The sequence below is a fragment of the Telopea speciosissima genome, chromosome 8 (genome assembly GCF_018873765.1).
Source record: "Telopea speciosissima isolate NSW1024214 ecotype Mountain lineage chromosome 8, Tspe_v1, whole genome shotgun sequence".
In the NCBI taxonomy this organism is placed as follows: Eukaryota; Viridiplantae; Streptophyta; class Magnoliopsida; order Proteales; family Proteaceae; genus Telopea; species Telopea speciosissima.
In genome coordinates, this window is record NC_057923.1 from 60,360,989 (window position 1) to 60,388,939 (window position 27,951).

Below are 27,951 nucleotides of genomic sequence, written 5' to 3' on the forward strand. Positions count from 1 at the left end.
TCCTTAGAGGTACTTAGGCACGAGGGAACCCTAATTCCCTGGATGAACGTCAGATAAGGCAACCCCAGTCTCGGTTGAACCTGCATCAAAGGTTCTGGCATGCCCGTACCTACACCATCCTTACGCCATTTTGTGAGAGTGTTGGAAAAGCACCAACATTAATCTGCCATAGGGTTGGGCACATTTGCGCCTGGCATGGCCTGAAATCACAATTGAAACCTTTACCTTAAAAAACTTCGCAATTGAAACTAGTTGAGTGTACTTCAAAAATTCATAAATAATTCTCATACGGATAATTGCCTCAAACAAGAATCCCTAGCGGGCATCGCCACCGTTGAGCATGTGGGCCTCAACTGACTTGTAGACGGTCGGATCAAGTCGGCCACCGCAGTTCTACTCCAATCGCTGGATTTCCTGTCCAGCGCCACCGTCAGACATGGCAACTCATCATCTGCCTAGGCTCCTCCAACCGCTCCGTAGATTTTGCCCTTTTCGCCGATCTCAATCTCCGTCTCGTCACGTTGACGCCTCTCGTGCCAAAGAGATCATCGACGTCATGGCTCTCTTCCTCGGCCTGCTTCCCTTGACTCACTTGCCTTGGTTTCATCCAGCCAATTTGTTGCGGAATGCGAAGGTGTCGAGGTCTCGTACTGGGGATTGTTTGTAGATCTGCTTTTGCTAGGCCTTTGGCTACTAGGAGCTTGGCGTTTAAGATGAGTATGCTTTATTTTGATGTTCACGAGGTACTCACTCAAGTAAATGCCTAACATTTCTAACTCATTATCAATTTTCCCCCAGTCAAACTTGAAGCTTGATTTGATCCTTTTTATTTTCCTCCACGGCACAGGCCTCTTCTATATGGTGGATTTTCAGTTGCTACCGTAATCTGTTGTTTCAAGTTCTTGCTTTGGAACATCTTTAAAGTTTCATTACTCTTTGGCGTTCTTAGATTGGACTGAAGTTGGTAAGAACTATTTCTGATTTCTGTTATTAAGGTATAAAGGGTATTTTAGTAATTTTATGTTTTCTATTAATTAGATAATCGTGAATTAACTCGGTGGACTGATTCAAAAGGTTTTGAACATGAGGGGATGTACGGGCCATAGTTGAGGGGATGTCCCTATATTTTCTCCTTTACAAAAGAAAGAGAGAATTAGAAATACGATAATAGAGGAGAGATCGCTGAGAGAGAGAGAGAGACGGGGAATGGAGGGGATCTAGACTTTCCAATTTTTCATTTTGTTTTTTTTGATATATAAATGATTTTACAAGTGTTTGATACAATTTATGGACCTTATTTTTATTTATAAAACATTAAAATAATAGAAAAACCATAATAGAGTTAAGAGCTTATCATGAATTTTGGCCAAAATTTTTTTTTAAGTCATTTTTTGGGACTTTACGAGCATGTGCTCATAAATCCCCAAAGTCGAGGGTAGAAGCGTTATTTCATTTTTTAATTAGAAACAAGTCTCAACTCTCCTCTTCTTCTTCTTCCTACTACAACCCCACCGGCCTCCTCCTCCTCTTGTTGTTGCAACGGCCCACCAGCCACCTCCTCCTCCTCCTCCTGTGGCTGCAACCCCATCCGCCCTCACCCCTTCTTCTTCCTCTCGCTTCTGCATCCCTCTTCCCCAGAGTCCGGGAAACATAATATTAAATATATTATGTACCTTCAACGTAACAAGTACAACCTTCACAACATTTAGATTAGAATCCACCGTAACAAGTACAACCTTCACCGTAACAAGTACAATCCAAACCTTGTTGTGTCGGCCAAAATGATATTGATGCGAGAGCATGGGCAAGCAGAAGATCTTAGCCTTGATATCTAAAACGATATTGATACGACAGCAAATCTTTCTGTTTGGGATAAATATATTTTCTTTTTATATCTTATTCGCTCTTCTTTTTTTTTTCTGCCCAGCATGGTTCCGAACAAGCCAAAGCTCAGCACTATATTCCCTATGACTTATCCAAGACAAAAAGAGTGGGGGCAAATGATACACTAATTTCTATCCATCCAATCACAATATAACACGTGGAGACTAGGAGTCCAAGCGTGGAGCACGATTCAAGACTTGGAAGTGGGGAGCGGGTGCTTGCGTTATGTACCCTATGTCAGTGAAGTTGGTTGGAAGCGGTTTTGTTGATGTCAGCCAAGCTAACCGTTGTCTACGTGCCAATAAAGGCGGGTAACAGTTGGCAAGGAAGGAAGATACGCTGCTACACCAACATCGTGTGACGAGAAGAACGGGATCAGCCCCCATTTCTGTGAGACAATCAAGGAAATTGTATAAATAAGAAGACATGTACCATACAAAGGGATTATGGACTGAAAAGGAGTGAGGGAGAAAGGAGAGAGCGAATAACCAAGAAACTCTTCATCAAGGTTCTTTTGAGAGTTCTTCCATTTTCCCAATCCAAATTCAATGTGAACAGAGAAGGAATTCTCTCAATCTTTGATGTAGCGCAAATCCTTGTGCAACATACACATGTAACTCTACGTTGTAGCCATGGCCGGCAGTGACAATAATACACCAAAAAAAAAAAAAAACCCATTAACCTCCATGAACTTTCTCCGATACCATTGAAAGAATAATTATATGTAGAAACACAATCATGGACATTAATGGGTATGCAAGAACAATAATCAATGAGATTGGGAGATGTACTTGAATCCATGTTTGGTGTGGAAAAACTCCCTTTGTCTTTTGGTTCCCTTCACAGCAACTCTCTTGTTGGTCTTGTCTACCCTCTTCTCAATTTTCTTATTCTCTCCATTTAATGGACCAATGTGAACTATATATATGAGTGAGGATAGGGACCAACCTTGAAACACAAATTGGCTTCCTTTTCCATTAACGGAATCATATTATAGGCCCACACATAAAATTGATTTTCATACCATTAAGGTGTGCTATCATACTATAGACCCACACATAAAATTGATTTTCAAACCATTAAGGTGTGCTTAATGTGTCCCAATTCGATACTAATTGATCACATACAAATATTGGATCAAGCTCACTCCACCCTTAGCCAACACCTCTAAACCGATGTTAGAAACCAAATATCGGACTATGCTAGCCCAATTAATGGAAATCTTACATCGCAAACACCATCGAGACTGTAAATATGAATCGACTTCTTTCTCCCCCTTCTGAAACGATCTCATGGTTTGAGAGCTCTTGTCTGTTTCATCCCTTTTCTTTCTTCTTTTTCTTCTCTATCTGTAAATGTGCTTTCCGTGTTACCCTAAATTCCAATCGGTTCAAACTTCTTCCCTCCATGTTAGGTTTTATTCTCTAGAATGCTCTTCATTTTTACTGTTTAGAGTTGATTTGGGAAAGAAGATAGGTGATGAGAGAATTTCTTCACCCATTTGTTTAAAAATGTAATAAAAAATATTTACATATAGGTACTTACCAAACTTATTTTTCATTCTACAATCTATTATGTTTAGTAGTTACCAAACAGTTTTTCATTTTTGATCAAAATGGTTTTTAGTAATGATTTTTTGTAAATAGACAATACTGAAAATGAAAAATGATGCCAAAGAGGCCCTAAGAGAAGAGCCCCAACAGGTATATGAAGACATCCAAGGTCTCAGTGTCTTCCACTGTGAGATTATTCCTAACACTCCTCACTCCTCACATGTTGCCACTCTTCTGGCAGTACCATGAAATTTGAGAACAAAGTATTGCAGCAGCTGAACCGTTTACATTGCTAGAAACCCTTGAATTAAATAAAAGCAATAATGAAAATAGAAATAGAAATAGAAAAAGAAACCCGACCTGAATATTTAGAAAAACTAGTCTAACACAATATTATCCTTCCAAATTTAAAACTCATACATATCAATACAACAATGAATTGTCCTCTCATTCCTGTATTTCTTACTTCTCACAATGGACTTGCAGTTTACTTCGAACAGTACAAAGAGACAACTTCAGAAACTCATTTTCTGAGAAATTTCAATTTGTTCCTTCAAAGAACCATCAAGGTTCTCAACAAGATTCAACAAAAAACCATCTGCACCATGCTTGGCCAACAGAGACACTGCCACTGGGAGGTTTTCATACATTCCCAAAGGTATATTCACCTGCAATTTAGAACATAAGAGAATACATGCGTCTCAAACATACCACAATGGATAATATACAATCACCTTGTGCTGTTAGATGGTGGGACTAGGAGAGACTACCTGACAGAACCCAGAAACTCCAGCGATAGACAGCAAGCTAAATGCTCTAGAACGATAGTTTTCAAGTGCTACAGTGTCTGCTTGCAATTTAAATGGAGGTCCAGGAACAGTAGGAAGAGCAAGGATACCAAATTCCTACAAAAGCATTAGGTAAAGGAATAAAGAAAGTCATAATTGGACAAAAGCGAGATCATGAGCATCAATTTCTTTGAGTGTTTGGAATTTGTAATTTTACAGAAGGTAGAGTCCGGTTTAAACTAAATTTCCTCAAGAATTTCATGTACATTGATTATAATCCAGTGAATTAAGCTGCAGAATTATATCCCAACTCGAGTAATGCACAATGCCCCAAATCAGTAACTTAGATTGGATACTTAAATTGCGCTGAGTTTTAAAGGTTTCATAGCTTTATACATTTTTTTTTTTGGGGGGGGGGGGTTTTTTCAGCTCGTCGCTTGAAGAAAAAACTGCACCCTCAAAGAATTTTTCTTTTGTTTGAGAAATTTTCTCTCATTGCCTTCTGTTATATTTCTTATTTCTGACTCTCCTCTTAGACACAGTGTTCGGTAGTCTCTTTGTTTATTTTGTTGTTGTCTTTGTTGTGACCCAAAAGGGGAAATTTGGTGGTAAAACATCCTAGGTTTAGATTTTTTTTTTCCCCTATCAAATAACTAGTTCAAAAAAAGTTCAGTAATTTCTGTTATTTCAATGCCTAAATGAATATAGTCATTAAATTTGAATTCCAAATATATCTATTAAGAGCTTAGTTATTTAAAACTTTTTCTGAGATTTAAATTACACAAAATATCAATTCCTAGAAGAATTTATGAAGATGCTAGCTTGCTTAGCTGTTAAAAATCAGTGTCATTTACAGGAAGTTGGATTGAATTCCATCTCCACACCTACTTGTGAACTTACTACTAAGCACAAGTTGTCGCCCCTTTCCTGCCCACCAAATTATAAATATGTCAAGATTTTTTTTTAATTCTATTAAATTTAGGGAAGGCATTAGCAGGACGTGCAGCAGATCTACCACGTTGTAGCTTAGGTGGCACCTTCATAACACAGGTACGTAGCCCCCACCTCCCGATACTCTTATCAAATTCAGTCGAAATGACTGTGCCATGTGGCAAAGTAAAGTCCTCTTTATAAGTTATTTCAATCTAAAAAATCACAATCATGTGGGATATATGATTGACATGGGACCCAAGGTTCAATATGAGACCAATTGTAGAGGGGGAACCTTATCCATCCAAGAGTCTTGATTGGCCACACCATCACTCTACATGGCTCAAATTGAGCCACCATCATTTTAAGCTTATAAAGATTGTGGTCCTCTTGTTTATTTTTTGAGGGACAATTACACTGGAAAAGCAATTAACAGAATCATAAGCATACCGACCCAAGAAAAAAATTTGTTTATTAAACAAAACAAAAATGAAGTAAGGAGTTAATCAGAAGTATTAGAAAATTCCTCAAGGAGTTTGCACTTCCACAGGCAGCGAGTGAGTGTGGCCATGCGTGGGTCTGTGGAGAGAGAGAGAGAGAGAGAGAGTACCTCAAGCAGGTCGGAAAGAGCAGCACGGAGTTCATTCCTAACCATATTACAGATGTCAATATTTTCACTTGTTGCCATAAGGGCTTCCTGTACCCGTTCTGATATGCCTGGACCTAAATCAGGTTTAACTGAACTGATCCATTCTTCATGGTTATTTTTGAACTCATACCTACACTTCAAAATTATATTTGAATTTCAGAGGCATCAAAATTTATTCCTTTCTTTTGTTGGGGGTGGGGGGGGGGGGGGAGAGGAAAAAAACCTCTCTTTCAAATTGCAAGAGATCACAAACATTAATGAAGTTCTGTTCAGGACACGTACCTCTGAAGCAACCTCATGGATGTTGAAAGGGCCACTAATGATGGTATATTGTACTCCAGTTGCTCATTGCCTTCACCCATAAAATGCTTCAAACTTGGAACTTTATCCTTGATATAATCACCAAGGTTTGTATGCCTAACAATTTGACCTAGAAAAAGAAAGAGGATGAAGTAATTCATCACTCAATTAAAAACCCATTTAGATGAATGCAAGCAGAACCCTTGTAAAGCACTAAATACTACATGATCAAGAATTTACCTCCAAACAACTTTTCAATAGTCTTAAGAAGAACCTGGGTCACACGATTACTGGGAATGCTCAGAAGTTGGAAGCAGTCATCTGGAATAACAACGTGACTTGGTTGTACAGGCTGCACATTAGGCAATTGCAGTAGCACACGCCCTACTTGATTCAAGATCACAGGATCCCTCGCAAACCATCCTAGATGATGAATGTGTCAATGAATAGAGTTGCATGAAAAAGTGGAAAAAGGTCCCAAGAAAAATCGTAAACCACTAACTACAACACACCCTTTCTGCTAAAAGCAGACTTCTATCCTAGTTTAATCTTAAACTGCAAGTATGGTAAGATTAAAGAAACAAGCCAAAGATTTTTTCTACCTTGTTTAAAGGGTATATCTCCATTACACAGCGCCATATAGAGAGTTCATCTATATGCTCGACTCCTTTTTGAGCCACATGGAGAGCTCCTTTGGTCATACCAACCGTTGGATGGGAAGGCCCAGCCTTGTATTCTCAAAGGCTGACTAAGTAGCATGAAATTGAATTTTTAACCAATTTTTAAGTTTTAAATCTCCACAGGGAAATAGGATTTCACTGAAACTTGTTAGACTGATTGAGGATGAACTGGAGTCTGGACAACACATCCATAAATTTTGGGCCCCAAAGGATTTGCTGCGTGGCAGATATTAGGGCCATCCAGAAGCTTCTTTAGATGGGTAATCCCGTAAAAACATGCCCTTGTTTAGATACAGGAGACCATTCAGGCTATTAGCCATGAGTGTTATTAGCTTCTTGGGCGTTATTGGTTTTTCTTTGTATCCCAAACATTCACTCTATAGACAGGACAGAAAACTGGATTTGTCATGAACTGGCACCCCAGCAGTAGGAATGAATGACAATACTCACTGGTTACACCCATTCCATCTTAGCTCTCAAACTGCCCAGAACTTGACTTATGAAATGTCTCTATTTAGTTCTTCTCTATATCTACTAATTAGGGAAAGAAAAATGCTGCCAATATCATATTGCCAAATTATGATGGGAGGGCAATGTACAACCAGATAGCTACGTTGAAGTTGCAACAAATAGGTGCCTCAGTTTCACATTGTACTTTCACACTTGGAGTTGCATAATGTATTCCTCTTTGATAAGTTTTAACTTGCATAATTTTGGGGGGTATGGTATCACTGGGTAGTGGGTACAGAACTTTGTGAAACAAAGATAAGCAGAAGTATGTTTTCCATGACATATAAATGTAGTAGAATGCGTAGTAATCACAGATCAATCAAAACTTTTAGCCCTGATAGCACTGATCCTGGAAATTTGTCATGGTATTGTGAAACAGGATTTGTATAACAGAACAAAGATGCGTTGAGTCTTGCTCAAGTTGAGGGGAGAATTTAAGGTCAGAACAGGTGCGGAACCTCATGCCTCATGTCCTCGAAGTTACATAGTAATGACTGTTAAGTAACATAGGGAATAGACCAACCTTAGCCATGCTTCGAGATAGAGTATGAAGGATTTTATTATTAAAAAAAAAGATTGAATATCCATCCTAGCAACTTACCAACTGTATCAAAGCTCTGTGCCATAGGAATAACACCACTAATTGGAACAACAGCATGTGAAGGCCGAAACCCATAAATTCCACAGAATGCTGCAGGGGCTCTTACGCTTCCTCCAGTGTCAGTGCCTGCAAAGGAAAATACCAACAGCCAACAGAAATGTTTGCATGAGTCCCTCCCTACACCTAATGATGTCAAATTTGAAAAAATATAAGGCATCGAGATCTCAGAGGGGGTGAAAGTCTCACACCTAAGGAGAAATCTACAAGCTTTGCTGCTACTGCCACAGCAGATCCACTTGAAGATCCTCCAGGTATCCGATCTGGAGCACATGGATTAACAGGTGTTCCATAGTGTATGTTTTCTCCATTTATACTGCCATTAAAAAATGCTTAGGAATATCATAAAAAGCTATAAAATATTTGACACCAAAATTATAACAGTTCTAAATGAAAATTAATTTTGGGAATCTACACGATTGGGTATATTGTCGCTTTAGATCATCCATTGTCTCTCAAAATTGGGGGGCAGGTATCCCCAACATGATATCCAGTAGAAGTTCCTAATCATATGATAGCTGAAAATCTTAGGGAATGAATTACTGTGAAGAACCAAGCAACCAAATCAGCTTTTAAAAACACAAATTAGCAAAGTTTGTGGGCTAGGGTCCATTCAATATGACTGCTATTAGATTCAGCATGACTATGGTATAATCCATTGAATTAGACAGTAGAACATGCATATCTTACATGAAATAAGTGATGAGTCAAATACTTATAACCTATATTCCAGACTGTGCAGTATAAATCATAAAACCCAAAAAAAAAAACATAGATAGCTCAAATTTATACCCATATAAGTTGTTTCTGACACATGCAATGGGGGTAATTGAAGGTTATGGAAGTGGTTACCTTATCCATGACAAGACAGACAAAAGGGTGAAATTAAAGTGGAACCATAAGAACCAAATATTCATCTAAGGAAGAGTCAAAAAAAAATGGAACATCAAATTTTCTTTTCCTAAGAATCTAAAACGAACCTGTAGGCCATTTCATCCATTACAGTTTTGCCAACAGATGTGGCACCAGCATTCAAGACAGCTAAAATAGCAGGAGCCGTTGATACGGCAGGCAAGTGGGTCCTGGCCCAATCCGGATTACCATTTCCAGTCACGTATCCTTCAACATCAAATCTGTTCCCACAAACCCAAATTGCAAATGAATAGAGAAAGAGGAAGAAAAGTAACAGAAAAAAAGAACTTAGAATGGAGAACATAAAAGAAAGTACTCAAAGGAGTTGAAAGCAAGGAGAGAAGAGTGACATGTCTTTGATGGCGAAAGTGAGGCCGTTCAGTGGGAGTTGTTGAGGAGAAGCAGTTGTTGGAGGTTGTAGTACGAATTTCTCCATGAAAGCTCCGGAATCCGACTCTACCGTCGCCATCTCTAGTTCGCAATTCAACTCTCTCTCTCTCTCTCTCTCTCTCTCTCAAGAGTAATCAGTAGCGAGATTTTCTGATGTGGAGAGACGAATTGGGGCTTACAGAGTAAAGAATTCACATATTCTTCCTCCTGGTCCTGACTTCTGAGTTTTTATAAACTGGTTTCCAGAGTGGAGACACCGGAGGATTGGAGAAAACACGGCCAAGTACCAACTGGAATATTGGATGATATTGGATCATGCCATCGTGGAAAGTTCAACTGAAAAGACCATTTTAGCCTTACAATTAAGTCCGTGCCCTTCGTGGTTGGTTACCAGGCCGTGCAGGCGTGATCATGATCGGATAAGAAGGTAGACTTGTGCGGCCCATTTGTTAACAAATCATGTTGCAAGAGATAAAAAAAACTTGGAAAATTATCAACGCCACCAATATTATAGGCCACACCCACTAACTACCAAAATATCAACCGTTCCCCATTTTTTAACGGTGTTAACATATGAAATTTATTTGACCAACATGCCCTTTACACTAAAAATATAAAAAACCTATTCCTAAATCATTTCCGGCCCACAGCCCATCCCTTCCCCGGCTCCCTGAAGAGCTTCTCTCCCCCACCCATTTCCAGTCAACAGCCCATCCCTTCCCAAGCTCCCTGAAGATCTTCTCTTACCCACCCATTTCCGGCCAACAGCCCATCCCTTCCCCGGCTCCCTAAAGAGCGTCTCTCCCCCACCCATTTCCGGCCAACAGCCCGACCAACATCAATCCCTTGCATTTGAACCTTCAGAATCACAAATGCACTTTATGTGAACAAATTATCAGACGAATGAAAAAAAACACACACACACAACACTTTTAATCGAAAGACTGTAAGGGGGGGGGGGGGATGTGGAAGAGAAGAACCCAAGAACAGACATGGAGATCATACCTAGGGAGAGGGGGAGTAGGAGGTTGGAGGAGAAGTGGGAATGATTGCAGCGGTCGATTAGCCTGATTAGCCACGGCGGTGGGGTGGAGGTGGGGTTACAGCAAGCAATTTGAAAAATAGTCTTGTCTGCTGGGCTTCCTTCGTTTCTTCCACAAAATAATTTCTGAAGGAAGATGATATGCCTCTGTTTTTTGAGGGGATTACGTACCAGTTTTCAAATTACAATAGAGAAGCTCCTCTGATCAACAAGAGAATTAAAAATCTACGGAACTGATTTGTTCAACAAGAAAATTAAAATTCCAGAAATGAGAGAGAGAGAAACCGCCAGAGAAGAGAAATGTGGCGGAGACCCTGGGAGAGGGGTTTTGGAGCTGGCCTTCTTCCCAGCGGCAAGGGACTGAGGATATAAGGGTTGTGCGAAAAGAGGTTGCAGCGGCAAGGTGGGTTGGGGTCGGAGTTGGTTGCAGAGGCAGGGACTGGGGTCGGAGTTGGTTGTAGAGAGATGGGGCTGGGGCTGTGATGGGAGGGAGAAGAGTTGGGGCGGTGACATTCGTCGCCTTTGCAAAAGAGAAGGAGAGGGGCGACGTTGCAGGGGCTTTCAGCGTGCGAGGAAGACGAAGAAGAAAATGAGAGAGAACTAGGGCGGTGGTGTTTGTCACCTCTTCTCGCTTCTTCCTTCTTCTGAACAGAACTAGGGTTCCAGCGGCGACCGTCCTTTGAGAAGAAAACTGGGGTTTAACCGGTTTGGAAGATGGAGTTTAGGTTAGCGGTTTACAGGTTAAATATTAAACGGTTAGGATTTTACATTCGAAATCAACGGATGCGATTTCAGGTGTTGTGTATAACGGTACGTTGACGCCGGGCTGCTTTATCGCCGGAGTAGGTCTCTTCTTCAGAAAACGGTTGGTTGCAATGGATTCTTCAAGGTTGAAGGTTGTCGGTGAGTGAGAGGAAGAAGAAGGGTTTGTGGGTGTTTTAATTGAAAGGTTAAATTAGGTACTTTGCCACTAAGAAGGGTATAATTGTCTTTTAAAAAATATTAAATAGCTGACATCATCATTTAATGGCTCTTAATTAATAGTAGGGGGTCTGTGGGGAATTAGTGTGATAAAGCAAGGGGTGGCTTTGATATTATGGTAGTTAATGGATGTGTCTAATATATAGGCAAACATCAGGGGATGGCGCTGATAATTTCCCAAAAAACTTTGATAAGGACAAACTTTCTCCAACTGTGTGTGACATAATCGGGGGTGGTCATTTCACATGTGGGGCCCAGATGGGATCCGCCTGTGAAATGACTACCTTACCCCGTTTGTGCTGTCGTTTAGCGGTGCTGCACAGGTTGAGAAAACTTATTTAAAATAGTATGGACAAGTAGCAAAACAAGGAGAGAGCAAGAGAGAGAGCAAGAGAGAGAAGAAAGTAAAATACACAAAAGATAAAAGATCACATCCCAAATGGCTAGGACATCCTCTATTTATAGAGGAGAGAGGCATCTTGGATATACCTCTCCAAAGAGCCCCAACAATTGTGTCCCTTGTAGTTAGTTTCTAAGAAAATAGCCATCGCCGGTCATGTACCGGAATAAGCAAGAGGACATCAAACAGCTCTAGCGGACACCATCGAGAAGTCCCTTGCAAACCATTTGCATAGCTCATCACAGTCAACCTATACCTCTACCTGCTGGAGTCTTTGGGCCACGACACAGACAAACCTGCAGAATCCCTCAAGCTTTTGGTGCCAACACATTCTCTGAAACACCACAACTTGAGACAAAGTGAAACTGTGAATTGAATAGATGGACAATAGCCCATCCACTACAATACTTTGTTGAGTCCAAACAGCTATTGCATATTCAACTATGCTTGCCATGAGATGGTAGGGCTTGATACTCAACTAGCAGTCCATTTGATGCAAAACTCGTGAGGGAGCAACTGACTGATGATTAAAGATAACTTGATTCCAAGAGAGCCATATAAAATAAAAGGCGATAGCCGAAACCGACATAATAGTCTTAACATCCGAGACAGATAAAAAGTTAGACCTGGTTAAGGCATCAAAGTATTTTAAAGGTGAGGAAGCTTGTACAAGCTCAATTCACAATCCCAGTGGTTGTGCAGCACAGATAAGTTTAGTAATATTACAAGATAAAAACAAATGCCAAAGGGATTCCGAACTGAGATTACAAAACAACAATCATCCATATCAAGAAAGTAACTAACCCGATCTTTGGTAGCAAGCCAAACCCCCCCCCCCCCTTCTCTCTCTCTCTCTCTCACAACACCAAGAACTTTCCACAAGAATTCATTAAACCTTGGATGGAGCAAAAGTTTTCATACAAGAGACCAAACCTTGGTCCTAGACTTATGAGGCCCAAAAACAAATGATGATCGGGCCAAGAACCTAGCCACCAATTAAGTAGTCAGTTTGGAAGATTTTGAAAGAGAACAAAGTCAGTTTGGATTCTCTGCAGAATGTACAGTGGTTGAGTAGATTGTTCAAGCAACAATTCTGGGTAAGAACCAATCAATGACAACCCTATTGCAAGTCCCATCAACCAATCAATGATTGCCCTATCTTAAAAACCTTTTGAAATACAACTACTAATAGAGACAATTTTGAAGGTGGTTCACAACCGTACAATCCCCCCAGGCAGATTTTTATCCGCTGCTGTACTCATTGTGCGGCGCTGCAGGGCCCCACATTTTAGAGCTGTAGTAACATAAGGTCATGAGAGGATGAAGATGCCATCCTCAAAATGTCTGAGAGCACAACATGAAAGACAAGATATTAGAAGCGCTGGCAAGCTTCTCCAAACATTTTATCCAACTCTTGCTTTTATATGCTTAGTCACCATCCCCTTCACTACTTGCCATTATATGCTAAAACCTCATGAATCATCATGTGTCATGACTCCTGTTTCATGCACCTGAGATGCTTTCTTCTCCTTATTAGTCTAATCCAATTAAATGAAAAAGTCTGGCTCCACATGTTTGTATGCAAGTCCCTAATCAGGAATATCAGCTATAATAACTTTTGGACACATCTTAGCACTTCTATAGTATCATATATATATATATATATATATATGAAACTATCTAAATGACACCTCTATAGGTGTATTCAGAACTTTTTTGGGTAAATAGGTGTATTTAGAACTTGATACCTTCTTTTAATTGTTTTCGTCTTATTCCCAAAAGTTATTTAAGTCAGAGGTAAAATAGGTGTTTATATTATATCATATGTTTATTTATTGTTGGCTATCAGCATAATAATATCATATTGCATTGGTATGGCTTCTATGCTGATATTAAAAAAGAGAAACCTAGTGCACGAGGCTCCTGTTACTGCAGGATCTGGGAGGGGCACATGTACACAGGGCTTTGTGGAGAGGCTGTTTCCATGATATTAACATATATATATATATATATATATATATATATATAATACATGTGGTGCCTAGGGACCAAGATGCCTCTCCACCGCCTTGGGTTGCCTAGGCACCATTGACAACTATGACAGAGGCTTAGGTGGAGGAGAAACTAAGGTCTAAGAGCAATAGAGGCTCCCTATCTCATAGAAACAATGTGTCGCCCTCATCACCAAAGTAAGACCACCTTTATGAATCACGAGAGAAAAGCATAGAGGCTCCCTATATCTCATAGAAACAATGCACCATTCTCATCACCAAAGCAAGACCACCTTCGCGAAACAAGAGATAAAGGCATTTCTGTATGAAATTTAGAGAGTAATGCAGCAGTAGTAGACCTGATTACATTGCTAGAAACCCTTGAAGGGTTTAAATAGAAATTACAATGAAGCATGAAATAGAAACCCGGCCTAACAAAAAAATAATAATCCTTTCTACATAAAATGCATACATATCTTATAACAACGAATTGTCCCTTATTATCCTCCCTCAAGGGTGTGGCGGTTAGCTAGAAGCTTGTCGTGAAAGGAGAAAAAAACAAGCAGTTAAACCCTTTATAAAGTGGCCCAACCCAATAGCTTAAGTTATCGGGTAGAGAGGCTCAACTTGTTATTTGACAATAAGAGAGTATTGCAGCAGCAGAACCAATTACATTGCTTGAAACCCATAAATGGTTTAAATAAAAGTTACAATGGAAACAGCAATAGAAACCCGGCCTGACATAGAATCCTGGTCTAACACAGTATTATGCTTCATAAACTAAATCCGTACATAACGATACAACAATGGATTGTCCCTTATTTCTGTATTTCTTCATACAAATGGACTTCCAGCTTACCTTGAATTGTAGAAAGAGACAACTTTAGAAACTCATCCTCTCAGCAATTTCAATCTGTTCCTTCAAAGAACCATCAAGGTTCTCAACAAGATTCAATAAAAAACCATCTGCACCATGCTTGGCCAACAGAGACGCTGCCACCGGAAGGTTATCATACATTCCCAAAGGTATATTCACCTGCAATTTAGAAGTAATACATGAAAGACTACATCTGTTACAAACATGCTCCAATAACTAGGATGACAGACAATCATCTTCTGCTGTTAAATGGCAGGACTAAGGGATACTACCTGGCAAAACCCAGAAACTCCAGCGATAGACAGGAAGCTGGCCGCTCTAGTACGAAAATTTTCAAGTGTAGCATTATCTGATTGCAACTTCAATGGAGGCCCATGAACTGTAGGAATAGCAAGTACACCAAATTCCTACAAAATAATTTGGTGAAGGCATAAAGAACGGCATAATTGGACAGAAGTGAGATTATGAGCATCAATTTTACAGCAGCAGGTAGAATCCAGTTTAAACAAAATTCCACAAGAATTTCCTGTACAATCCAATGAATTAAGCTGCAGAATTATATCTCAACTCGAGTAATCTACAGTGCTCCAAATCAGTAAGTTGGATTGGGTACTTTTACTGGGCTGACTTACAAAGGTTTCATAGCTTTGGACTTTTTTTTTTTTTTTGGGGGGGGGGGGGTGTTGAGCTCATCACTTGGAGAAAACTGCAGCAATGAAGAACTTCAGTTTTGTTTGAGGAATTTTCCTTCATTTGCCTTTTGTTTCCTGTTTTGGGCTCTCCTCTTAGGATGTGTTCTGTACTCTCTCTGTTTATTTTGTTGTGGTCTTTGTTGTTACCCAAGAAGGGGGAAATTTGGTGGTAAAACATCCAAGGTTTATATAAATATATTTTTTATCAAATAACTAGTTCAGAAACAGGTCAGTAATTTCTGTTCTTTAAATTCCTAAATGAATAAAAGGCCATACCCAATGCACAAGGCTCCCGTATTTGGGAGGGTCAAATGTATGTAGCCTTACCCCTGTTTCCAGGACTTGAACCCGTGACCAAGCGTTCAGCAAGTGAGCACTTGACCAACGCGCCAAGCACGGCCTTCTTAAATTCCTAAATGAATATATTCGGATAAATTGAATTCCAAAGATATCTATTAGGAGATTAGATATTTAAGATCTCCTTATGAGATTTAAATTACACAAAATGTCAATTTCCAGAAGAATTGATGGTGGTGCCAGCTTGCTTAGCTGGTAAAAGTCATAGTGCCATTTACAGGATGTGGATTGAATTCCATCTCCATACACCGACTTGCGAAATTTACCACCAACCACAAGTCATCTCCTCCACCCCCCCCCCCCGCGGCCCACCAAAATATAAAAATATGCTAAGATATTAAATTTAGGGAAGGTTAGCATGATGAGCAGCACACCTACCATGTGGTAGCTTAGATGGGCACACAGAAAACACAGGGGGCCACTAAAGAGGGGAAACACTATCCATCTGAAGGTCTTGATTGACCACATCATCACTGCATGTGGCTCAGATTGAGCCAGCCATCCTGCTAAGCTTACAAAGATTGTGGTCCTTTATTTTGTGGGAAAATTACACTGAGAAATCAATTAACAGAATCAAAACCAAATTTTAGTTTAAAGATTGAATGGTAGACAAACATAACCTATTTAATTAATTAAAAAACATATAGACTGAAGGAAAATTTATTGATTAAACAAGACAAAAATGAAGTGATGAGTTAATCAGAAGCATTAGAAAATTTCTGGAGGAGTTTGCACTTCCACAGGAAATGAGTGTGGGCATGCATGGGTCTCAGAGAGAGAGAGAGAGAGAGTACCTCAAGCAGATCAGTAAGAGCAGCACGGAGTTCATGCCTAACCATATGAAAGATATCAATGTTTTCACTTGTTGCCTTAAGTGATTCCAGTACCCGTTCTGATATGAATGGACTTAAATTGGGTTTAACTGAACTGATCCATTCTTCATGGTTAATTTTCAACTCATACCTACACTTCAACATGAAACTTACATTATAAAGAAATCAATATTTATTCTCTTTTTTTTTTTTTTTTTTTTTTGGGGGGGGGGGGGGAGGAGGGTTGGTGAGGGGAAGAAAACCCCATCTTTTAGATTGCAAGAGATCACAAACGGTATTGCAGTTCTGTGAAGGATACATACCTCTGAAGCAACCTCAAGGCTCTTGAAATGGCAATTAATGATGGTATATTATACTCTAGTTCATCATTGCCTTCACTCATAAAATGCTTCAAACTTGGAACTTTATCCTTAATGTAATCACCAAGGTTTGTATGCCTAATAATTTGACCTAAAATAGAAAGAGGATGAAGTAATACATCACTCAATTAAAATCCCATTGAAAAGAATGCAGGCAGAATCATTGTCAAGGACTACATACCACATGTTCAAGAATTTACCTCCAAACAACTTTTCAATAGACTTAAGAAGAACCTGGGTCACACGATCACTGGGAATACTCATAAGTTGGAAACAGTCATCTGGAACAATAATGTGACTTGGTTGTACAGGTTCCACACTAGGCAATTGAAGTAGCACACGCCCTACTCGATTCAAGATCACAGGATCCCTTGCAAACCATCCTAGATGACGAATTTGTCAACAAATAGAGTTGCAGGAAAAAGGTGCCAAGAGAAATAGTAAAACACTAAACCACAACACACCCTCTCTGCTACAAGCAGACTTCCTTCCAAGTTTAAAACTAAACTGCAAGTATGGTACGATTAGAGAAACAAGCCAAATATTTTTTCTACCTTGTTTAAGGGGTATATCTCCATTACACAGCATCATAGAGAGAGCTCCTCTATGTGCTCCACTCTTTTGAGCCACAGGGAGTGGCTCCTTTGGACAGATCAACCGTTGGATGGGAAGGCCCAACGTTGAATTAGGCATATGTCATGTAGGTCGGCCCCATCTGCACTATATGACCTATCATGATAGGACAGTTACACTTGTATTCTCAGCGGTAGACTTAAGTTGCCCAAAGTTAAATTTTCAAAAAAAAATTTAAGCTTCTCTCTATGGGAAATACAGTAAAACCACACCCTTGTTTTAATATAAGGGATCATTCAGGCTATTAACCATGAAAAGAGAAAATGCATTATAAGCTTCTTATATAACTGATGACATTCGGTGGGATATGCAGGGCAGACCTCATTATAGGATTTGTTTGAGTTTATTTTGGTTTCTTGCTTTTGTTAGTTCGCTTTCTACTGATGGTCATGCCAAAGGTGGAAAAATGATCTAAGTTTTGTGGTCTGGGTATGCCTGGAAGTTAAGTCTGTATTTCCTACCTTCCTTTTAATAAATCTTTTGCTGACCTTTAGCTCAAAAAAAAAAGGTTATTAATTACTTGGGTGTGCCATTAGTAATATTTTTCTTGTATCCCAAACTTTCTCTATAAGCAGGACAGCAAACTCGATATCTCATGAACTTGCATCCCAGCAGTCAGAATGAGTGACACCACTCAATGGTTACACCCATTCCATTTTAGCTCTCAAACTGCTTGGAACTTGACTTATGAAATGTCGCTATTTAGTTCTTCTCTATAGATCTACTAATTATAGAAAATATGCTGCAAAGACCATACTGCTGTACTATGATGGGAGGGCAATGTACAACCAGATAGCAGTGTCGAAGTTGCAACCCATAGGTGCCTCAGTTACACATTGCACTTCCACAATTTAAGTTGTATAATTTCTTCTTTGAGAAGTTTAAGTTGTAAAATTTTTGGTAGTATGGTATCACTAGCTACAGAACTTTGTGAATGAATATAAGCAGAAGTATGTTTTCCGTGACGTAAAAATCTAGTAGAATACTCACAGAGCAATCAAAACTTTTAGCATTGAACCAGGAAAATTGTCATGGAATGGTGAAAACAAGATTTGAATAACTGAACAAAATTACTTGGGTCAGGCTTACTCAAGTTGAGGAGAAATTGAAGTGCAGAATAGGTGGGAACCTCGTGCCTCATGCCTCATGGCCTCAAAGTTAAATGGTAATGATTATTAAATAACATAGCCGATCCCATTTAGTTGGGATAAGATTCTGGTTGTTGTTGTTGATTTTGATTATTAAATAACGTAAGGATTAGACAAACCTTTGCCATGCTTCAAGATAGTGTGAAGGATTTTCTAAAAAAATATAGAAGGAAAAAGAATGCTGCCTGGTTGCGTGCCCCCGTGCCCAGACACAGGAGTGCACAAAATTACCACCCCGCCCCCTGTGAAATAAAAATCTCATCCATGTTGATGCTCCCGTGCATGCTCTCATTGGCTTCCGCACTGGTGCAGGGGCCACACGACCAGGCAGCAATCTCTTGCCCAAATAAAAACTAATGAATATCAGTACTAGCAACTTACCAACTGTATCAAAGCTCTGTGCCAAAGGAATAACACCACTAGTAGGAACAATTGCATGTGAAGGCCGCAACCCATAAATTCCACAGAATGCTGCAGGGGCTCTTACACTTCCTCCAGTTTCAGTGCCTGTTAGGAAAATGCCAACAGACAACAGAAACGTTCACATGAGTCCCTCCACTACACTTAATGATGACAAATTCGAAAAAATTAAAGACATCATATCTCAGAGGGAGTGAAAGTCTCACACCTAAGGAAAAATCTACAAGCTTCGCTGCCACTGCTACAGCAGATCCACTTGAAGATCCTCCAGGTATCTGATCTGGCGCACATGGATTAACGGGTGTTCCATAGTGTATGTTTTCTCCAAATAGACTGCCATCAAATACTTAGGAACATCATAAAAAGCTAGGAAATGTTTGACATAAAAATTCAAACAGCTCTAAATGAAGAATAATTTTGGGAATAATCTACGTCGTTTAGGTATCCCCAACAAGACATCAAGTACATGTTCTTAATCATATGATAGCTAAAAATCAAAGTGAACGATGCCCATAATTTTATTTACTGTGAAGAATCAAGCAACCAAATCAGCTTATGAAAAAAGAAATTAGAAAAGTATGGGGGGCTAGGGTTCATTCATTATGACTGCTTTTAGGCACAGAATGAGTTTGGTGTATAGTCCATTGAATGAGACAGTACTTGTAATCCATATTCCAGATTGTACAGCATAATCATGATACCCACAAAAAAAATGGATAGCTCAAAGCCGTACCCATACTAGTTGTTTCTGATACATGCAACAACTGCCTTATCCCAATAAAATGGGGTTAGCTACATGGATCATTTTTCTCCAATCATCTCTATTCAAAGCCATACTTGTTACTAGTCCTAAGCTATGCATGTCTTTTCTCACTTCTTATAAAGTCATTTTAGGCCTACCCCTGGCTTTTTAGCCCCTTCAATCTGCAATCTAACTCTCTGCACTTGAGCATCCAAAGGCCTCTGTTCCACATATCCAAGCCACCTCAATGACTTTCGTGCAATTTATCATGTATTGGAACTACTCCTAAATTAGCTCTAATTTGTTCATTCCTTATTTTATCTTTTCCAGTTTTACCACTCATTCATTTCAACATCCTCATTTCAGCTACACCAATTATATTTATATGTTGTTTATTCACTGACCAACATTCAGCTCCATATATCACTGTTGGTCATCGATCACATAACCCTCCGGACGCAATCCTCCACTTCATCCACCCTACTTTAATTCTTTGTACAATATCATCCTCTATTTCTCCTTCTTTATTTATGATTGAACATAGGTACCTAAAATTTTCACTGTGTATCTCCCTATCATCAAATTTCACCACCTCATTTTCAGTCCTATTGTTACTAAAGTTACATACCATATATTATGTTTTTGTTCTGCTTATCTTAGAATTATTTTTTATCTCCATAATTCCAACTTGGCTTTTGTTTCATCCATCAAAACAATATCAACAGCAAAAAACATACAGCAAGGGATCCTATCTTGAATGTCTCTAGTCAACTCGTCTATGATTAGCGCAAACAAAAATGGGCTTAAAGTTGGTCTTTGACGTAATCCATTGTAATCGAGAATTCACTACCTTGCCCTCCACCCCCACAGTTCTTACACTAGTCACTACTTACTACACCATTATACATATCTTTATCTATGTCCACATATTTACTCAAAACACTTTTCTTCTTTAATACTTGCCAAATTAACTTTCTAGAGACTCTTTAAGACCATATGGCGATCCTTCTTACATTCTCTGAACCTTTCCATTAGTCTCTTAAGAAAATAAATAGCTTTTGTTATTGATCAACCTGGCATAAAACCAAATTGGTTATCCGAAATATTAGTTTCTTATCTCAGGTGGGTTTCAACTTTCAATTGCTCTCTCCCATAATTTCATAGTAGGACTCATTAGTTTTATTCCTCTATAGTTATCATAACATTGAATATTACTTTTATTTTTATAAATCAGAACCACAATGCTTCTCCTCCATTCACCTGACATTTTTCTTATGCTCATAATCTGTATTCAATTCAGTAAGTTTTAGAAATAGTTTTTCCATCTCTCTTTAATATATTTTAATACTGTATCATCTTCATTTTATATGCATCTAATGTGGTTGAAATCTCTATTCTTCTCTTCCCTCATTTTAGCTAATTTATAGATTGAGGATGGATCCATAAGAATTCACCTATCCCAATAACAAAGAAACCTGACTTGAATGATCATGTATTAAGAGCTGTATCTTTTTCCCCTTCCTTCATGCTCAAATTGTTATAGAGATCCTCATATTTCTTAGTCTTTGCTTTTCCTACCATCTTCTCAGATTCATTTCTAGCAAATTTATACCTTTTTAAATCCTCTTCATCCTTAGTCCTTTGCCAAGTTTTAAAACTAGGTTTTTTAGCCTTAATGACTACTTGGACTTCATCATCCCACCACCAAGATTCCCAAGATGAAAGTCGTTTTTTAAGTCCTTGCTTTTCCTTAATGCCTGTTTCAGACTCATGCAACAGGGGGTAATTAGAGGATATGGCAAAGTGGGTACCTTATCCATGACAAGAAAGACTAAGGTGTGGAAATGGAACCATATGAACCAAATATTCAGCTAAGCAAGAGTCAAAATATATATATATATCAAATGGAACATCAAATTCTCATTTCTTAAGAGTCTAAAACCAACCTGCAGGCCATTTCATCCATGACAGTTTTGCCAACAGATGTGGCACCAGCATTCAAGACAGCTAAAACAGCGGGAGCCGTTGAAACGGCAGGCAAGTGGGTCCTGGCCCAATCCGGATTACCATTTCCAGTCACGTATCCTTCAACATCAAATCTGTTTCCACCAACCCAAAATTTCAGAAGCAGTTCCCAAATTGCAAATGTAACAGACACAGACGGAGAAAAGTAACAGAAAAAGTTCTTAAAATTGGAGAACAAAAAAGAAAGTAGTCAAAAACAAGTAAAAGCAGGGAGAGAAGAATGACATGTCTTTGCTGGCGAAAGTGAGGCCTTTCAGTGGTAGTTGTTGAGTAGAAGCAGTCGGTGGAGGACTTAGTACGAATTTCTCCACGAAAGCTCCGAAATCCGACTCTACCCCTGCCATTTATAGTACCCAATTCAACTCTTTCTCTTCAGAGTAGTGAGTCGTGAGATTATTTGCTGTGAAGATGAATTGGGCTTACAGAGTAGAGAGTTCAGATATTTTCTTGAAGCTCTTTTTTCTCCATTGGGCTACTGGTTCTGAGTTTTTATAACTAATTTACCAGAGGATTGGAGGAAACGCGCCCAACTACCAACTGGATTTCTTGAATCATTCCATCGTGCAAAATTGATCTTTTTTCCATGAATTTGTCTCTAGCAATTTGGTTTGTCCCCCACGAGATCAATGAAGAGTGGGAGTCAAGGGACCCACAAACGGAGGTGCCACATCTGTTGTGGGCCCCAATTTCTTGACCAATCACGTTGCATGGGCTAGAGGTTAAGGACAAACTTCCTGTGACTCTGTGAGAGGATGAAGATGACATCCTCTATTTCGAATGTGTAAGAACAAGAACATGAACGACAAGATATTAGAAGGGCTCACAAAAGCTTCTCCAAACAATTTATCCAACTCTTGCTTCTATTGTTCTATACGCTTAGTCAGCATCTCCTTCACTACTTGGCATTATATGCTAATCTTTAAGACTAATGATTTATGAATCTGAGATGCTTTCTTCTCCTCATTAGTCTAATCCAATATGATCGAATAAAATGAAAAAAAATCTGGCTCCACTTGTTTGTATGCAGGTCCTTAATCAAGAATAAAAAGAGCGTATCCAATGCACGAGGCTCCCGCCAGTGCGAGGTTTGGGGCTGTCCTTAATTAGGATCATCTGGACACATCTCACCATTTCTTTAATATCATAAGATCAAATTAGGGAAAAAGAAGGCTACTGGGTTGCATGACCATTGCACCCAGAGAAAGGAAGGGCTAGCTAAATGACAGCCCCACCCCCCACTCCCACCCCCTAAATGAAAAATCCCACCCCTGTTGGATGTCCCTGCACGTTGGTGCAGAGGCCACGCAGCCTGGCAGCAATCCCCCTCCCATATGTATCGGAAACCGGTTGGTGCTTGTGGCTCTAACCCTCTTTTTTTGGATGACTATAGGTAGACCTAAGACTCAAGGTGGATTAGATTTTAGAACTAGTGTTGTGCATAATCAATCTTTAATTATTAAGCTGGTTTGAAAACATTTTAATTCCCATGATTCATTATCGGTCTTAATTCTTAAGAATTTTTGTCTTCGAAACCATCACCTTCTTGACCCTACTTTGAAACCAACAACTGGTTCTTGAACATGGAATTGTATTAAGAAAATGTTGCCTACGGTTCAACAACTTGTGTGCTGGAAATTTGGTGATGGCTAACAGGTTTATGTTTGGTGGGATTCTTGGGTTCTTTCTTTGGATGGATTTGTTATTCTAAGGTCTGTTTCTATCCTCCCCTTGTTTGATACAGTTTCTGACCTTATATCTAACTGTGGCTGTAATGAATGACTTATTAGATCTATATTTGCACAAATGGTTGCTAATGCAATTTTGAAAGTTCATATTTCACCCTTATCTTCTGATAGTTCATTTTCACCTTCATCTCCAAGTAGGAATCTTACTACCAAGTCAATTGCAGGATTCTTTTATCTCGATCTGTGGATTCTGTTGATAATAGATAACAGGTTCCTAAATGTGAAAATTTCTTTGGAAGTTGAAAATCCATCCTATATTTAAACAGTTTCTTTGGAAAGTATTGTTTGGTAAAAGGGGGGGGGGGGGGAGATTCCAACTAAGAGGCAATTGGGGTCTTTTGTGGATGTTGATGATAGATGTGTTATCTGCAAAACTGAATGTGTCAGACTAGCACATTTTCCTTTCATGTCGGTTCTCTAAGCTTGTTTGGTTTACAGGGCCTTTAAGTGTGAGGACTGAAGCCTTTTGGGCTCCATCCCTATTGCACTTGTTTCTTTCCTTTCTATCATATCACATCTAACTAAATTGGGTAGAGTTAATTTGTTCGCTGTTGCCTCTTTAACTTTTTATTTTTTATGATTTGGAAGAAACTAGTGTTTATTTCAACATTCTTCCCCAAATTCAAACATGTTGTGTCTAATATTCGAGGATGGGTAGGTGACTTGGGACTCTTTAATTCTTCTTATCATGACTCCCTAGTCCTGGTTCATAGTCTTTTAGCTCCATCAACTCTGCTTGATCTACGACAGTTGGATCATCTGTTTTAATTTCTTATGCCTTTTTTTGATCAATCTACTTCTCAATCTGGTTGGGTGGCTTTTAATTAGACCATCATAACTTTGTTTGGGGATATATGGACTTTGGCTACACAGGATGTTTCCAAGAAGCACAGGTCCAAGGTTTACTCTAGGGGTTGCAAGGAGCGGTGCAGATGAGGCTGTTGACAGTAGAGGTCTGGCTCACTTCGACAAAGGTGGTTCGGTGGATAAACATGGAGCAACATGAATGTTAGCCTTGACATTTGGTTCCTCTCATTTTGAATATTTTAGATCTCATGTCTAAGTTTCCATCTTGTATATATAGATTGGGACTGCAAACAGTAGAGTCATTTCTGTAATTGAGCATCTAGCTTAGGTTGCATATAGGTTACAAAGTAGTAGAATATGTGCATCTAACTTTCTTCCCCGGGAAAATGGTTTCTGTGGGGGAGTGTGGCGCTTGCGCACAGACACAAGGGGGGCGAAATAATCACCCTGTACCCCATAAAATGGGGAATGACGCCCCTGTTGATGCCCGCGCACGCTCTGCCATTGGCCCCCGTGCGCACATAGGGGCCACACTCTCTCACAGGAAACAGTGAATAATCTTTTTTGTTTATGGAAATGACAAAGGATATGTAGTTCCTACAAAGAATGGAGCAGATTACTGGTTAAACACCAAATGCTGCACAATGCCAAATAATAAATACAGTTGTTTGAGTCTTCATATCAACAAAGCACAATACTTAAGCATAGAAACATGTTTATCAGCCCGCATGTGATCCCAAGAACATTTTCTATTTTCCGTTATGAAATAGTTAGTACTGGTGAATTAATTGGCTAAAACACTTTTATCATCCAACCTGAGGCAACTTTTCCTTTCCTTAACTACAATGCACCTTTTCACGCAGTAGGAATTCTAAAAAGAGCACCGGTGTGAGCAGTTTTTCCTCTTCTTTTCTGTTCCTTAAAGACTTCAGTTAGAACAAAACTCAAGGTCAGGAGAACTTGAGAGCTCCCAACTAGCAACTTTGGTTGAATTTCAGCCCTGGGTTGGAAATCAAACCCACCCCCCCCCCCCCCAAAAAAAAAAAAAAAAAAGCCATAGGAGAAGAGAGCAACACTGCATCTTATGGCAAAGGGCTTCCTTATTCATGAGATAAAGGGACACCGGTACTGTTTCATTGAACCTTCAGGCTAATCCCATTCAATATGTTTTTACATCGATCAACAATTAGAGACCAGAGGAGTAGGTAGCATACATTTGGGGAGATTTTGGGTACAATTATTTCAACCAGAGACCATCTGCCTAGATAGAAATATACAATGCATAATGCACGTACTCTTCATTAACCATCATCCAAACCCTCATAAAAAAGATCTAGTGTTTGTTTATGTACATCGGTTCCCACATTAGTTACATCAAGAGTACCAAGACCCAAAGACCTCAAGTAAACTTTGTCATAAGCTTTAATAGTTAGACCTGCAGCAAGGAACGGTTCTACCTCATTTACAAAGTGTTCTGTAGTTTCCATTAAGAACCCTTTTGCAGCATCAGATACCAAAGCCTTGAATTCTTCTTGTTTTAATTCAGGTGTACATTACAAAGTTCACATTCATTCCTGCAATATAATTTAGGAAAAGTAATATTCTTGGCTTGCTCATACAAACAATTTGGTCAACTTGACCATATTTATGATTCTTACAGGGACCTTTCAAAAAATAATTTTTAATTAGCCTGCAGGTGTTCACAGTAGTAATATTTTTCATATTCCGAAGTAAAATAGTACATTGGAATGTTGGATGGTAAAAAATAAACACCATCAGAAAAGCTACCTCCCATTAAGATATTGAAATTTACTGTTCCATGAAAGATTCAACCATATGTGATGTGCAAGAATCTCCACATCCTCCACCTATAAAAGCATTCATAATGAAAAGACCACAGCTAAAATCTTGTCGTGAAAGGAGATAGAATAAGGAGCAGGTAAACCACAGCTAGAATCTTGTCGTGATAAGAGAGAAAATAAGGAGCAGGAAAACCATTCATAAAGAGGCCCAACCCAATAGCTTAAGCTATTAGGTAGAGAGGCACAACTGGTATTTGAAGGCATCCTAGGTCCCAGAGTTTCCCAATGTGGGATTATTCCTAGCACTCCCCCTCATGCGTTACCCCTCTATTCGGATGTAGTACACGTGGCATGGGTGGCCCCTCTTTTGGGTGAATGTATGCAGATTATCATTACTGGTTGGCCTGGTGGCTCTAATACCATAAAATTTTAGAAGAAGAGAGTATTGCAGCAGCAGAACCGATTACATTGCTAGAAACCATTGAACGGTTTAAATAAAAGTTACAAAGAAATGAAAGAGAAACCCAGCCTGAAATAGAAACCTGGTCTAACACAATACTATCCTTCATAAACTAAATTCATACATATCGATACAACAATGAATACTCCCTTGTTACTGTATTTCTTCTTACAAATGGACTTGCAGCTTACCTTGAATTGTACAAAGAGACAACTTTAGAAACTCATTCTTTGAGCAATTTCAATCTGTTCCTTCAAAGAACCATCAAGGTTCTCAACAAGATTCAATAAAAAACCATCTGCACCATGCTTGGCCAACAGAGACACTGCCACCGGAAGGTTATCATACATTCCCAGAGGTATATTCACCTGCAATTTAGAAGTAACACATGAACTATCACATCTGTTACAAACATGCTCCAATAACTAGGATGATATACAATCATCTTCTTCTGTTAAATGGCAGGGCTAGGGGATACTACCTGGCAAAACCCAGAAACTCCAGCGATAGACAGCAAGCTGGCTGCTCTAGCACGAAAATTTTCAAGTGTAACATTCTCTGTTTGCAACTTCAATGGAGGCCCAGGAACTGTAGGAATAGCAAGTACACCAAATTCCTACAACATAATTGGAGAAGGGCATAATTGAACAGAAGTGAGATCTTGAGCATCAATTTCACAGCAGCAGGTAGAGTCCAGTTTAAACAAAATTCCCCAAGAATTTCATGTACAATCAGTGAATTAAGCAGTAAAATTATATCTCAACTCGAGTAATCTACAGTGCTTCAAACCAGTTAGTTGGATTGGATAATCTACAGTGCTTCAAACCAATTAGTTGGATTGGATACTTCTAATGGGCTGGGTTTGAAAGGTTTCATAGCTTTGCACCTTTTTTTGGTGGGGGGGGGGGGGGAGGGGGGAGGGGTTGTGCTCATCACTTGGAGAAAACTGCAGCCTCAAAGAACTTTTCTTTTGTTTGAGAAATTTTCCCTCATTTGCCTTTTGTTAGAATTCTTGTTTCTGACTCTCCTCTTAGGAGGTGTTCGGTAGTCTCTCTGTTTATTTTGTTGTTATCCAAGAAGGGAAAAGTTGGTGGTAAAACATCCAAGGTTTAGATGTTTTTTGTCAAATAACTAGTTCAGAAAAAGGTCAGTAATTTCCATAATTTAAATTCCTAAATGAATATATTCGGATAAATTGAATCCCAAAGATATTTAGAAAGAGATTAGTTATTAAAAATTTAGATTACACAAAATATCAATTCCAGAAGAATTGATGCCGAAGCCAGGTTGCTTAGTTTCTGGTTAAAGTCATAGCACCATTACTTGTGAACTTATCACCAACCACAAGTCCCTTCCCAGCCCCTCCACCCCCAACCAAAACAT

The 27,951-nt window shown here is 39.2% G+C and overlaps 5 protein-coding genes and 2 long non-coding RNA genes across 11 annotated transcripts in view; 2 read left to right on the forward strand and 5 right to left on the reverse strand.

Moving 5' to 3' along the window:
- Nucleotides 1-9,405, reverse strand: part of LOC122672825 (amidase 1-like) — a 36,037-nt gene extending 26,632 nt beyond the window's left edge. Inside the window, exons 1-9 of one of the 2 annotated variants that reach the window (XM_043870319.1) lie at nucleotides 9,215-9,405; nucleotides 8,933-9,085; nucleotides 8,144-8,268; nucleotides 7,896-8,021; nucleotides 6,345-6,527; nucleotides 6,087-6,234; nucleotides 5,766-5,934; nucleotides 4,208-4,342; nucleotides 3,936-4,105 (exon numbers count right to left, since the gene is read on the reverse strand). In XM_043870319.1, coding sequence (XP_043726254.1) covers nucleotides 3,953-4,105; nucleotides 4,208-4,342; nucleotides 5,766-5,934; nucleotides 6,087-6,234; nucleotides 6,345-6,527; nucleotides 7,896-8,021; nucleotides 8,144-8,268; nucleotides 8,933-9,085; nucleotides 9,215-9,333 — 1,311 coding nt within the window. In that variant the 5' untranslated portion in view covers nucleotides 9,334-9,405 and the 3' untranslated portion in view covers nucleotides 3,936-3,952. Of the gene's footprint in view, nucleotides 1-3,781; nucleotides 4,106-4,207; nucleotides 4,343-5,765; nucleotides 5,935-6,086; nucleotides 6,235-6,344; nucleotides 6,528-7,895; nucleotides 8,022-8,143; nucleotides 8,269-8,932; nucleotides 9,086-9,214 lie in introns of those variants that run through there. The other variant, XM_043870318.1, reaches the window with a different exon arrangement.
- The window catches only part of LOC122672830 (amidase 1-like), a 69,681-nt gene that overhangs the window by 26,632 nt on the left and 15,098 nt on the right, over nucleotides 1-27,951 (reverse strand). The window lies entirely within an intron of this gene.
- Nucleotides 1-27,951, reverse strand: part of LOC122672827 (amidase 1-like) — a 58,676-nt gene that overhangs the window by 26,632 nt on the left and 4,093 nt on the right. Inside the window, exons 8-10 of one of the 4 annotated variants that reach the window (XM_043870323.1) lie at nucleotides 27,050-27,184; nucleotides 26,760-26,936; nucleotides 14,320-14,527 (exon numbers count right to left, since the gene is read on the reverse strand). In XM_043870323.1, the coding sequence (XP_043726258.1) occupies nucleotides 26,784-26,936; nucleotides 27,050-27,184 (288 nt within the window). In that variant the 3' untranslated portion in view covers nucleotides 14,320-14,527; nucleotides 26,760-26,783. Of the gene's footprint in view, nucleotides 1-14,319; nucleotides 14,528-14,565; nucleotides 14,705-26,532; nucleotides 26,937-27,049; nucleotides 27,185-27,951 lie in introns of those variants that run through there. The other 3 variants (XM_043870321.1, XM_043870322.1, XM_043870320.1) reach the window with 3 other exon arrangements.
- LOC122672831 (amidase 1-like) overlaps nucleotides 4,068-27,951 on the reverse strand; it is an 81,357-nt gene continuing 57,473 nt past the window's right edge. Inside the window, exon 10 of the mRNA XM_043870330.1 lies at nucleotides 4,068-4,105. The gene's annotated coding sequence lies outside the window, so the exon portion shown is untranslated. The remainder of the gene's footprint in view (nucleotides 4,106-27,951) is intronic.
- Nucleotides 4,296-27,267, forward strand: LOC122672837. The gene is made up of 2 exons (XR_006334490.1): nucleotides 4,296-4,374; nucleotides 27,205-27,267. It is a non-coding gene; the product is annotated as an uncharacterized LOC122672837 (long non-coding RNA).
- LOC122672836 lies at nucleotides 5,199-16,150 on the forward strand. Its single transcript, XR_006334489.1, has 3 exons — nucleotides 5,199-5,437; nucleotides 5,710-5,712; nucleotides 16,024-16,150. It is a non-coding gene; the product is annotated as an uncharacterized LOC122672836 (long non-coding RNA).
- On the reverse strand, nucleotides 14,538-22,279 carry LOC122672828 (amidase 1-like). Its single transcript, XM_043870325.1, has 9 exons — nucleotides 21,980-22,279; nucleotides 21,676-21,828; nucleotides 19,196-19,320; nucleotides 18,949-19,074; nucleotides 16,987-17,169; nucleotides 16,730-16,877; nucleotides 16,389-16,557; nucleotides 14,818-14,952; nucleotides 14,538-14,704 (listed from the first exon to the last, which is right to left on the reverse strand). Exons 1-9 carry the CDS (start codon nucleotides 22,096-22,098, stop codon nucleotides 14,552-14,554), a joined length of 1,311 nt encoding a protein of 436 aa, XP_043726260.1. The 5' UTR covers nucleotides 22,099-22,279; the 3' UTR covers nucleotides 14,538-14,551.